Source organism: Salvelinus fontinalis, chromosome 4, assembly GCF_029448725.1.
Source record: "Salvelinus fontinalis isolate EN_2023a chromosome 4, ASM2944872v1, whole genome shotgun sequence".
NCBI classification, from domain to species: Eukaryota; Metazoa; Chordata; class Actinopteri; order Salmoniformes; family Salmonidae; genus Salvelinus; species Salvelinus fontinalis.
The window spans coordinates 65,470,357-65,483,170 of record NC_074668.1 but is presented as its reverse complement, the minus strand read 5'-3'; the positions used below and the strand labels follow the sequence as shown (position 1 = coordinate 65,483,170).

Genomic DNA, 12,814 nt, shown 5'->3' with positions numbered 1-12,814 from the left:
AAGGTGGAAAAGAGCATTTCAATTTGTCATATCTCATTAAGTAACAATATACACTGTGCTTGCTGGTTTAGCTCATGCATATACTGTAAGGATCTAGGAGCTCTTTGAGCAGAGTGACTTTGGCTGTCTGTCTGCTGGACAGTGTAGCTCTGTACTGCCATGCCTGATGTCTTCCCCAGACCTGCACTACTAGTACTGTACATCATACTCCTGTTTCAGCCTCTATGATGGACAGATCATCTACAGGTCACAGTTCAAGGCAAGCCCCTTATACAGTCCTGTGCAGAGACATAAGTGTATATGAAAAGTAAATAATTAAACCCTAGAAATCATACAGTATTGTTTGGATTACATGTTTAATAGTGCTTTCTCAGATAAATAAAAAGCAGATCACAAACAGGGGTTTACAACACCTTCAAAATAAATATATCAAAACAAGTTTAACACAAGACCAGGAAATATAGGATTGTCAATGTGTAGCTTCATGTCTTCTCATCTTACAGATATTGATTGTTACTTTGTCATATGTTGGATGTAAAACAATGAAACCAGTTAAGGACTTCTGCTTGTATTTACATGCCCAGCTCTCTCTCACTCTCTCAGCTTCAGTGAGGAAACATTCAATATTCACCAAAAGTGGCCATTTTCTCATTTTCATGTCTCTGACCCTGTGTCCCCATCCCTAATTTCTCACCCCCTAAACCTTACCTGAACCATTCCCTTTCTGTCATTATAATTGATACAACTCTACCAAATGCATCCGTTCCTGCCATACCTGTATGTCTCGACTAAACTTCCTCCCATTTTAGTCCTTCTTTGTTCCTTAGGACTTAGTGCCTCACTTCTCCCAGCCCCCCAGCGCTCATTCCTCCCTCTACATCCCTACTTTCCTCTCTCCCTCTCTAGAACTCGTACTGGGAGATGAACATGGTGATCTTGGTGATGTACCGCCCCAGCTGGACCCCTTTCTCCAGCTCGGTCATCTCCACCTCTGCCTCCAGTGTAGCAGGTCCTTGCACCGGGCTCCCCAGCACCAGCTGGCCTGTCTGGCGGTCCGACCGCTGCACTGTAAAGTGGCGTCTGGCCTGCCCGCGGCCCAGCAGGGAGAAACGCAACGTGTCGCCCATGAGGCGGAGGGCTGACACACGGAACATGGTGCGTGGTGCCGACAGGTTGGATACAACAGACAGGTAGTGGTGGGAGATGGAGTTAGGGGCCTGAGAGCACACCTTGTTGTCCACAGAGCAGGGGTTACGCTCACAACGCCTGGGGAACAGGGAAAGAGAAAATGATATAGGCATTGAGAGGTGTATTATTGCAAGAGAGTGATAAAGAGTTACATGTTATCAAATCTTTTCTTGATTAACTATAAGAGAAGGTACTCACAGGGGTGAGGTTTTGCTGTAGGTGGCGTTTCGTATGCGGGGGCAGTCCACACGTACACACTGGAACCCTCCGTAGGTGTTTATACACATCTGCTCCCGGGTGCAGTTATTCAGTCTGGTGGAACACTCATCTATGTCTACAGGCCAGGGAGAGAGAGGGAGAATAATGTGTGTAAAAGTTAGGGAGGGACAGATAAAAAAAGACAGAGAGAAAATAGAGAGAGCGAGACAGAGAAATAACTGATTTATTGTAATTGCCTACAAAAACAAACATTTATTCAGACCAGATGTATGGTTTGTTTAATTATTCAGCCAGTGGATAACAGAATTGCATGGAATTACAGATACAACGGATAGGAAATAATAGGAAACATTCATTATCCTTCAGCCAAGTTATCTTCTTTCTCTTTGTGGTAGACTATTCAAATGTTTAGTATTCATCTGGCATAACTGGCATGTTTTGAGCCAGATGATTTGATGGTGTGTGTGAGTGTGTGTGTGTGTGTGTGTGTGTGTGCGTGCGTGTGTGTTCAGCATTTGAGACTTTGCTACAGTGTGTGTGTGTGTGGGTGGTCTCCTTTCACCTTTGCAGTTGCGTCCGTCGCGGGTGACATTGTATCCAGCAGGACAGGTACAGCGGTAGCCTCCAGGGGTGTTAACACAGGCATGTAAACACAGCCGGCCAGCCTGACCCATGTGGAACAACTCACACTCATCAATGTCTGAAACACACACACACACACACACACACACACACACACACACACACACACACACACACACACACACACACACACACACACACACACACACACACACACACACACACACACACACACACACACACACACATATCAATTGCCATTGATGTCAGTTACAGTATATAACATTATGTGGTCAGACTGTGTGTCTTTTTATGTTACCATAGCAATGGTAGCTGATTGTGGTGTACCTGTGCACGTGGTGCTGTCACGCCCCGAGATGGTGTATCCGGGGTCACAGGTGCAGTGGGTGGTGCCCTGGACCTGCGTACAGCGAGACGGACGGACAAACGGACCAACAGTCACAGCCGGGGGAGAGATGGCAGCAGCCGCAGAGGAGGTGGCAGACGAGGTGTTCGTCATGGTGACAAAGACTGGAGAAAAAAGAAAGAGGGAGAAAAAGAAAGAGAGGAATGAGGAGAAGAGTGATACTAAGGATGATTCTCATTGATATGGAGGTTTCTGACTGCAGTCTGAGGGCATGGCCATCTAAACATCTCCATCTTCAAATCAGTACAGTGCAGCTTATTTCTTTATAAAACACTATGGTTACCATGTGAACAAAGAGTTACAAATTAACTATTTGTTCCCAGGGTAACCACAGTGTTTGGAACAGTGTTGTGTTTGAGACCACCAAAAGCGAGACCGATTCATGACCAAGACCGGAGCAAATCTCGTCTGAGTCAAGACCGAGACCAGAGGGGGACAATGGGTACGAGACCGAGTCAAGACCAAGACTAGAAAAATGGGAGTCCAATTCAAGACCATGATTGTAATTATGTCAAATTGCCACCATAATAGCAGTTCAAAATGTCCAGTATTTCTGTGTTTATATTTCAGAAGAACATATGGATTCTTTATACATTCAGAATGGTGAAAAAAAGGCAGGCGGAGGGATAATAGAGCCACTCTACAATTTGTGAATAACCCAAACACAGTGTGGAATAAGGAGGGCCTTCTACACCTTCAGAGAAGGGCTAAGGATTTATAAAATAACTATAATTAATTATATTATTATTTTCAATTAAGTTCTTATTTAATCACTTCAGTTTTTGTTGGAAAGGAAACAGTTAACACTGGAGAGAAAAAAAGATCCAATCAGGATTTTTCTTTGCTGGTCTTTGGGGAGATAAATCTAGCTAGCTAAGTCAGCCATTGGCTAGGCCATCAGAAGCTAGATAGCCTCCAACACTCTACTCAACAAATTGGATGCAGTCTATCACAGTGCCATCCGTTTTGTCACCAAAGCCCCATATACTACCCACCACTGCAACCTGTACGCTCTCGTTGGCTGTCCCTCGCTTCATACTCGTCGCCAAACCCACTGGCTCCAGGTCATCTACAAGTCTTTGCTAGGTAAAGCACCGCCTTATCTCAGCTCACTGGTCACCATAGCAGCACCCACCCATAGCACGCGCTCCAGCAGGTATATTTCATTGGTCACCCCCAAAGCCAATTCCTCCTTTGGCCGCCTTTCCTTCCAGTTCTCTGCTGCCAATGACTGGAACAAACTGCAAAAATCACTGAAGCTGGAGACTCATATCTCCCTCACTAGCTTTAAGCACCAGCTGTCAGAGCAGCTCACAGATCACTGCACCTGTACATAGCCCATCTGTAAATAGCCCATCCCCATACTGTATTTATCTTGCTCCTTTGCACCCCAGTATCTCTACTTGCACATTCATCTTCTGCACATCTATCACTCCAGTGTTTAATTGATATATTGTAATTACTTCGCCACCATGGCCTATTTATTGCCTTACCTCACTTATCTTACCTCATTTAAACACAATGTATATATAATTTCTTCCACTGTATTATTGACTTTATGTTTGTTTATTCCATGTGTAACTCCGTGTTGTTGTATGTGTCGAACTGCTTTGCTTTATCTTGGCCAGGTCGCAGTTGTAAATGAGAACTTGTTCTCAACTAGCCTACCTGGTTAAATAAAGGTGAAATATAAAATAGATACATAGAAGGCATCTGCCATTCAACTGAATCAGGGCAACATTTTGGAGTGACAGTGGAATCAACCAATCACATTTTGACTTGTAATTGGTGGACTGTTTTTTACAAAAAAAATATGGAAACATCTGCTTTCTGAAAGGCTGACAGGTCACTGCGCAATAGCAAGCAGTAGTTTTCCTATGGTGTAGCTAGCTATCTTTTGTTGTAGGCTAGTTTGTAGCGGCTGCAGCAGGTGTTATAGAAGAGGATGTTACTAATTTGTTAGCTTCTCCCTTTTCAAGAATAACTTCTTGAATAAGTCCAAATTTATCCTCATCTTTTGAGTGGAACTGTTTATTTTATTTCAGCTCCCTTGCTGTTGTTAGCCATCTCTTTGAAAATAACTTATGTGTGAAACATTGTTGCATTTAAACTTTAGGTCACCGGTTACTTTGTGTGCTAAATGTTAAATATTTTTTGCAATGGAAATTAATAGTTGTACATTTCGATTAAGAAATGCTTAGCCTAATGGTTGTGTTTTAGTATTCTTATGATTGGAACCCACTGGCTTACTATGTCAGAGTGATTGGATTGCTTATTCTTTAACATCATGCTGTGTGTGACTGCTGTCTTTCCATCGGCCCTATGCCGTGGTGTAGTTGTGCCTGGAGAAGTAGGTATACTCACATTTTGCAAAATAAATCTCAAATGGCCTGCCAAGCGAAGGAAAAATCTTATGTTCTTCTATGTTTTTTAGATTTGCATTCTCTAAATCACACCTTTTTTTAAATAGAAAAACAACAAAAATGTGACGTTCTAAGTCCACAACAATGTTTAAAGCACATCAGGAGACCCTTTTGGAGGTCTGACAATATAAATAATATATATTTTTGTCATAATCATGTATTCTTTTTCTGTTTTTGCTCAATCTGATTGGGTGGGCCTGGCTTCCCAGTGGGTAGGCCTGTGTCCACCCAGGCCCACCAATGCCTACGCCACTGATGCAAACAAGATATGATGACTGAATCGCTCATCACAATAGCCTACTGACTTTGGATCAAACCCTTGTCAATACCTTATTTGCATACCCATTCTTGCCATAGTTAGCATTTACTGGTAGATATCATACATTGAAAAGTATTTCCAACCTACCCTACAGGCTACCAATGTCATTTTTCTGTGAGCTGCTCTATGCCAAAAAAACAGTTGAGAGCTGTGCGCTCTTGCTGCCTGCAGATGACATTCCATTGAAACTAGGCTGTGTGTGCGGCGCATGTGAATATACAGCTCTGGAAGAAATTAAGAGACCACTGCAAAATTATCAGTTTCTCTGGTTTTACTATTTATAGGTATGTGTTTGGGTGATTGAAAATCAGGGTTATTCCACCAAATATTGATTTCTGAACTCTGTCTAAGTTAAAACATTAGTATTGTGTTGTTTAAAAATGAATATGAACTTCATTTCTTTGCATTACTCCAGGTCTGACAACACTGCATCTTTTTTGTTATTTTGACCGGTTGTCATTTTCTTAAAATAAATGCTCTAAATTAGAATATTTTTATTTGGAATTTGGGAGAAATGTTGACAGTAGTTTATATATATATATAAAAAATGATAATTTTACCCAAACACATACCTATAAATAGGTAAACCAGAGAAACTGATAATTTTGCAGTGATCTCAATTTTTTCCAGAGCTGTATGTCACGTACTTTGCGATTGTGTAGGCTACTTTATGCATGGTTTCTTTATTGTTATACGTAATTGATAAGTCATATATCTCCACTACACTACTTTGATATGCATCACTGGGGATTAAGAAGTGAGTATACACAATGCCCATAACAAAGTGGGTTTACGGTGTATACCTGCATATAGCCTCCACTACGCCAGTGGCCCTTTGTTTAAAAAAAAAGTGCAGTCCTAAATGAGTCCGCTGGTATGACGGTTGCTGTCCTTTCAGCATCACGAACCTGTCACACACTGAAGGCCTAGGTCCAATAGGTTCGCCACTGCGCAAACATGTCTATACTAGATATAAAGACTGCAGGTATTAATGTTTCAACAAAGGAGTGTATATATTTGGCCTGGCAAAGCGGTTTTATGTGCTGACTGAATGGAAGCTGATAATTAAGAGTTTTTTACTGCGCTGGTCTCGGCTGGTCTCCAGCAGAAATTACCAGTTGTTACTATCCAAGACTGAGTCAAGACTGAGCACAAATGTATTGGACACGGAGATGAGACACTCAAAATATTGTCTGGAGACCAGACGGGCGGATGGTCTCGACTGACTTGCAACTTAAGTTAGGCTACATTAAACTTTTAAATATTAAACATTCATGCAACACTGTAGTTTCCCAACATTTCCTGACCTCAGTGTTCACATCCATTGCACCATGCAGCCCTCTATCAGTGGGCTGTGTGTGAGTGGGATGATAGACTTATAGAAGGCTCCCACACAGTGCAAGCAGTGTTAGTCATGGTCAAAGTCCATCTAAATCCCCATTAGTCTGTGTGTGGTTCTCACTTACAGCAGTGTACTGTACACAGGGGGGAGAAATGAAAACAAACAGACAGAGAGAAACAAAACAGAGAAAAACAAAACCTAACTGGGCCATATTGATTCGCTGGCTCTGCCTGGAGCCCTTAGTGTGTATGATAGCCCAGCCAGCCAGAACCAGCGAGAGGGAGTGGACCTGGGTCTCCCTCGGTGTCTGGCCCTTGTGTGTTGTTGTTACTAGTTAGCCATAGCATAGAGATATATAGGACTGTAAGTCCTGGTTCCAGTTTATAATATAAATAAGGCACCTCAAGGGTTTTGTTGTATATGGCCAATATACCACGGCTAAGGGCTGAGTCCAGGCACTTCACGTCGTGCATAAGGACAGCCCTTAGCCATGGTATATTGGCCAATATACCACACTCCTTTGGGCCTTATTGCTTAAGCATCTCTACCTACATGTTGGCACAGGGCTCTGGCAGGTGGCTCCGGCCCAGCCTTTGGTACACGTGCAGGAGAACTGGTTCACCTCGTTCACACACGTCCCCCCGTTCAGACAGGGAGACAAGGCACACTCATTTATGTCTGAGGAAAGACAGGAGGAGTAAGGGATTAGTCAAGAGAGGAGAATGAAGTAATATTAGCCCTGATGTAAATGTTGGCTAGCTAACTCACTGACAAGCACAGGTGGAACCTTATAGCTCTGATGCATGAACCAAAAGAGAAAAGCTCCTTCTCTCTGTGTGTGTGTGTGTGCGTGCACACACTTGTGAGCGTGAATGTGCATGCGTGTGAGTACTCGACATAACCGGAGCGAAAGGGAGGGCCTGACTTTTAGTCTCACAGAACGTCTTTGAAGCATTATCTAAATGTTAGCGAGCTGTCAAGACAGAGGGCTGCTATCACTATGTGTCACAGTCACTGGATTCAATAACCCATTCTGGATGGCCATGAAAATACATAAAAAGGAAATTTGATAATGAAACGCATATGGATGCAAGCCATCTTATCTAGATAAATGTTAGTAATATGCATGAAGTTTAAAATGGGGGAAAGATAAATACAGAAAAGAGAGGGGGACACAAAGAGGATGCTGACAAGGACTTGAGAGAGATGGTAGAGCAGATAAAGAGATGAGTGACAGAACAGAGAAGAGGAATGGAGAAGAGAAAAGGGTGGGGGGGGGACGCCAGAGAAAGAGAAGAAGTAGATGGTAGTTGACAAAAGATAGTGATTTCACGTCAGATGTGTGTCTCCCTAATGGTTAAGGTTTGGATTAGTGGTAGGGTGATCTGTAGCAGATGGTAGGGTCACTCACTGCGGCAGGTGGGCTGCTGGCCGCTCCAGGTGAGGCTCTCCTGACACATCCTGCTCTCTGCTCCCACCAACTCATAACCCACATCACATAGGAAGTGAACCTCGTGACCTGGGGTCTGCGCCTTTCCCAACTTCCTGCTGTTGGCAGGCGTGTCCAGCTTTAGACAGGTATCTGTAAAGTGGTGGGGGGTGGTTGGTAGGGGGACATAAGCCAAGACTTAACTCTCCAGCCGTAGCTCCATAGGAGCTCAATTTAACATTTCTACCTACCGCTAACCACCAAATGTGAAATGACATACCAGTAGTAGCAAAGGAATAATAATCCACCAGAGTAAACATTTTTAGAACGCAGCATGACACTGCTATTAGCATTTTTACAGCTAATTAGCATTTTTACCAGGACTAGTCGGTCCGGCTGGGGCTGTGTGTAGGCCTACACAACTTACTGAATCACGATTGGTTCTCGTTCATGAGGTTGACAACAATAGCAAAAACATTAGTAATACAAAACTTCTTCACATTCTTGCAACTGGTGTTTTTTGGATTCTAAAATAAAAAGCAGCAGGCCTACTGAAAGCCATTTTAGGCATTTCAGTGTACTTTAAAAAAACGTGAAGAAATCGAATTTAAGCCTATGGCTAAAATGATAGGCTAGATGTTGCTTCTTCAACCAATGTTTGGGCTGTGTGCAGACTTACCATTGTTTGCTTTGCCAGTCTGTTTGGTGGCTGTGTTTTGTAGCAAGTTGAGTTTCTTCCTCAGGGTGCGGAGGCTCTGAAGATATGCAGCCTCGTGGGTCGACAGCAGCTTCTGGACCTGCTTTAGGGAGCTCTGCATGTCCTGCCTGCTGGGACAGTCCTACAGGGACAGGGCATGGTAAGCAGGTGAAAAGTTTTTTGTCCAACAGAAACAGGGGAAGCCAGTGGCAGTCGAACAGTTAAAAAGTGTTGTACAGGGATAACTTGACAAGAGAGTCATCCCCAAAAAGGCAATTCATTTGCAGAGTTACTGTATTTTTAAAAGCCGTAATACAGGAAGATCTTAATTGGTTTTTAGTGAAGGGGCACGTTACAAACGTGGGTTGAGGAACATAAGGAACATGCACGTTTATTTTCCTATGCTGACATAGGCTACACAGAGCACATTCATTGCCTAATGAAATGCAGTTACAGTTGATAGACGGCTGCCTAATTTAAACTCAAGTCAGGGACCGTGAGACACAGGTGACTTGGTCAGAAGATGGAGGCAGAACTAACTCTTACATTAGCTTCCTAGAATTTGACATCACTCAGTTATACAAAACACATTCACTGCAAAAGCTTGGCAAATGTCCTCGCTACCTAATCACTGGACAGAACAGAGAAATGACCTCACCAACAAGTTAATATTGGAATAACAGGAGAGAAGTACAGCAGCTACTGTACATTGGCTTGAGTTATGAATGATAAACTAGCAGCTGGTGAGCCACATGAAGTGATTTGTTACTGCATTTAGAAAGTATTTGAGGGGTTTTCCTAAGATAGCACTGAAAGGTAAAGAATGTAGTGTACAGTACCTAAAAGTTACTAAAAAGGCATATGGTCACTGGTCTGGGTTTCTAGGGAGACCAGAGGAGAGACATCAGAGTAGACATACCTGCTTCAACACTACCTCAGCACTCAGAAGGTCATGTTTTTAATCTCACTGTACACAGTAGGCAGCCTAGTCGATGTGGTGAATGAATGAATTGAGCGGCGACATCATCCCCCTGGTTGTCTGCCCTACACGTGAACCAAGAGTTCTGGGCACTCATGGGCATCTCAACAACCCCTACCACCAGCTGGGGAACTTGAAGTCAGAGGTCGCTGTAGTGTTGGTAGGCTGTTGCCTTTGTGCAAAGTGAGTTGTTCTCTAGTGGTAGTAGTTTTATGTTCTGGAGGTTGTGTGCTTATGCCCATGGTGGGGTTACTTGATGGTGCCAGAGAGAAGTCCTGTAGGCCTCCTGTATGGTCTAAGGGGGTTGCTGTGAAAGACTGAAGACACACTCCATGAGAGAAAGAGTGGCTCCAATCCTATCTGGACTCATTCTCACAACAGATTCCCATCACACTAAATCCCCTCCCAGTCTGTCTTCTCTCATATCCCAGCCTATCTCTGCTGTTCTATCTCTTTAGCCCATAAGTCTCTGGAAGTTCTGACAGTCAGTGGAATGATCTCCTTGGAGGCATAAAACATTGTTGCTTGCTCATAGCGTTCATCGTTTGATGCAGGGGTGGGTGTACTGTAGGGTTTGATAAAGGGTAGGGAGGCTGTTTGGGGTCAGATGGTGTGGAATAAACACCCAGAGGGTAAACATCACCTGTGTATGAGGCACAGCCTCTCCTCCCATTGGCTGAGAAAATCAGGGAGTGTTAGTAGTATATTTTTCCTAAACTCTCACTCCCTCTTTCAACTCTCTCCCTCCTCCTCTCTGTCCTCTCATGAATGTTTTCAGAAAGCCAATTAGTGTTTTCATCTGGCAGAAGTTATGTAAGAAAAGTAAATATTTGGTCATCCTGTGAAAACACCTGGCTGATTGAAACTGGAGCAGGGAGCTGGGCTGCTGGAGCGACATCAGTCAGGACAGAGGGAGGGAGGGAGGGAGGGAGGGAGGGAGGGAGGGAGGGAGGGAGGGAGGGAGGGAGGGAGGGAGGGAGGGAGAGAGAGAGAGGCTGCTGTTTGTGTGCCCCAGCGACAATGTCCTCTTTCTGCCTCCGCTGCAAAACATTTCATGCATTTGCATTTCATGTGTCTGTGACATTATCTTGGTGTGCCTAGGTAACATATAGCCTCCTTCAGTAAGTTCTGAGCTGCTCTTTGAATCGAGAGGTGTGCAGTGCAATGATGAAGGCCAAAGTAGCATGGTGATCTAATCCAAGAATTCTAGATTGTTCTAAGTGAATTCTGTGATGCAGAAAGGTTTTGCATAAAAGGAAAAGTGTCCTGTAGCTAATAATACTCTGGCTGACATTGTTCAATTATGTAATCCCTGCATGGCTTCAGTTCTGCAGTGTGAGTTGTGCCATGACAAGAACAAGCCAAAGATCACTAATGAGACCTGAACAGACTCCTCATACACACAGCTCCTTACCACACAGTACGTCATGATCTTAACTAAATGTGGACAAAAATTAAATTGAGTCCAAATTTGACATTCCACATGAATTTCTAACTGAACAACAGAAAGAGTACAGCATAGCACACACACACACACACACACACACACACACACACACACACACACACACACACACACACACACACACACACACACACACACACACACACACACACACACACACACGCACACACACACACACACACCAGCCTGCTGTAATATAGACCCTTGTCCTTGGACAAGGTAGAGAGGTTTAGCGGTTTTGTGCTGAAACACGTCAGAGGTGTTGGGTCTATTCATAGTGATGGGCCTCTCGGTGTCTGTACATGCATGCAAGGGGCCTTAGTAATTGTTTGTGCAGCTTGCCTGGGAATTGAGGTGGACCAAACACCAGTTCTATCAATGGGTGTCTGTCCATGTCATGATGCATGGATAATGATCTTATAGCTGGACTTGCAGGCTCCTGACTTTGACAAGAGATTGACACTTCAGCTTGATGCGTTTTGACCTTCAACAACACCCAGACATCAATGCTGCATCCCTCAGTGTTAGATGTTGAACTAAAGCCTGTCCACGAAAAGGGCATTCAGACAACCTTTCTCTCAGGTCTATTTTCTCAGTTGTAAATCTGTGTGATATTTATCCACTGTCTTTTCAGGTCATTACAGATAATGGCAAGAATTTTAACTATGACCTGAGGCTATATGTGATAGTTAATTGGTCTGGAAATGTTTTCTGAGTTTATTACATTAATGGACTACCTAAACACGTCAGAAACCACAATAGCCTACATTAAATCGTAACACACTCATAGAGATTATAATGGTAATCCATGATCATATCAAATTCAGTAATTTACTTAGATTTTACGTTTTACTCTGTGATATGTAGTGTAATATGTGCTTTTAAATCAGCTACATTTTTGATTGGACCAACCAGCTGTGCAAAATATATCCAAGAAACACCATATCTTGTCTCTTAATAGTGCCCAGGGTGCCCTCATGACACTGACAAGCTCAGGAAACACTCACCTGCCCAAACGCAGTGTGGATTGGACAAAGACACAGGAACACAATGACAGCGTGCGTCCAAATCATTTTCAGTTAATCCTGTACTGCGTTTACACTCAGTCCCGAAGCGTGCTAGGTTGGTATCTTCTGGGTACAGTGAATTTCCAGTGTGTAAAATGCGCTTATAAGCACCTCAGTGGTATTTGTGAGAAATGCTATTAATTCATTCACATGTCAGACAAGTTGCCAAAGCGAAACTTTATGGAATGTAGGGTTTACTCGTCGAGAACCAATCAGGTTATGGGACTAGAAGACCTGTTGACCACATTTGACAAAATAACCATTGCGTAGGAATGTGTTTTTTTCAAACTCTTTTCCTTTTTTTGGAAGGCACATGGCAAATTTCCTCCCTCATGAAAGCCTCTCAGATGTGGAATTTGTAAACTGAAGAGAAAAACAAATTTATCAGGAAGCTTGGATGGACTGAGGCAAGCTCCACTGGGCAGTGGGCACTGTGGGAAGGTGACAAGCAGGGTAATGTGAGACACAACTCATACAGGTTGCATCTTCTCATGATTTACGAGGAAATGTAGACCCATCTTTCATTAGGGAAATAACTATGTAACACAGGAATACATATAACCTACTTGAACAGCACAAACATTTTGTTGAATTAACTCAGCCTTGTGCTTATTACCAGGTAATTACAGTAGCCTAATGGACAGTGAGTCTGTGTTCCAATGTGTTTTTTTGTTATC

The 12,814-nt window shown here is 43.3% G+C and overlaps 1 protein-coding gene across 1 annotated transcript; it reads right to left on the bottom strand.

Moving 5' to 3' along the window:
• Window positions 1-337: 337 nt before the first annotated feature.
• LOC129854201 (fibulin-7-like) lies at window positions 338-12,416 on the bottom strand. Its single transcript, XM_055920997.1, has 8 exons — window positions 12,078-12,416; window positions 8,609-8,768; window positions 7,912-8,082; window positions 7,053-7,178; window positions 2,338-2,520; window positions 1,970-2,107; window positions 1,387-1,522; window positions 338-1,266 (listed from the first exon to the last, which is right to left on the bottom strand). Exons 1-8 carry the CDS (start codon window positions 12,141-12,143, stop codon window positions 903-905), a joined length of 1,344 nt encoding a protein of 447 aa, XP_055776972.1. The 5' UTR covers window positions 12,144-12,416; the 3' UTR covers window positions 338-902.
• Window positions 12,417-12,814: the final 398 nt, after the last annotated feature.

Excerpts from the sequence above, each read along its gene's own strand:
- LOC129854201 (XM_055920997.1), bottom strand. The coding sequence starts at position 12,143 with ATGATTTGGACGCACGCTGTCATTGTGTTCCTGTGTCTTTGTCCAATC. Across the intron at positions 2,521-7,052 it reads CCAGAGCCCTGTGCCAACAT|TCTTTGTCACCATGACGAAC; the intron begins GTAGGTAGAGAT and ends TTTTTTCTCCAG. Across the intron at positions 1,523-1,969 it reads CGACGGACGCAACTGCAAAG|ACATAGATGAGTGTTCCACC; the intron begins GTGAAAGGAGAC and ends CCTGGCCTGTAG.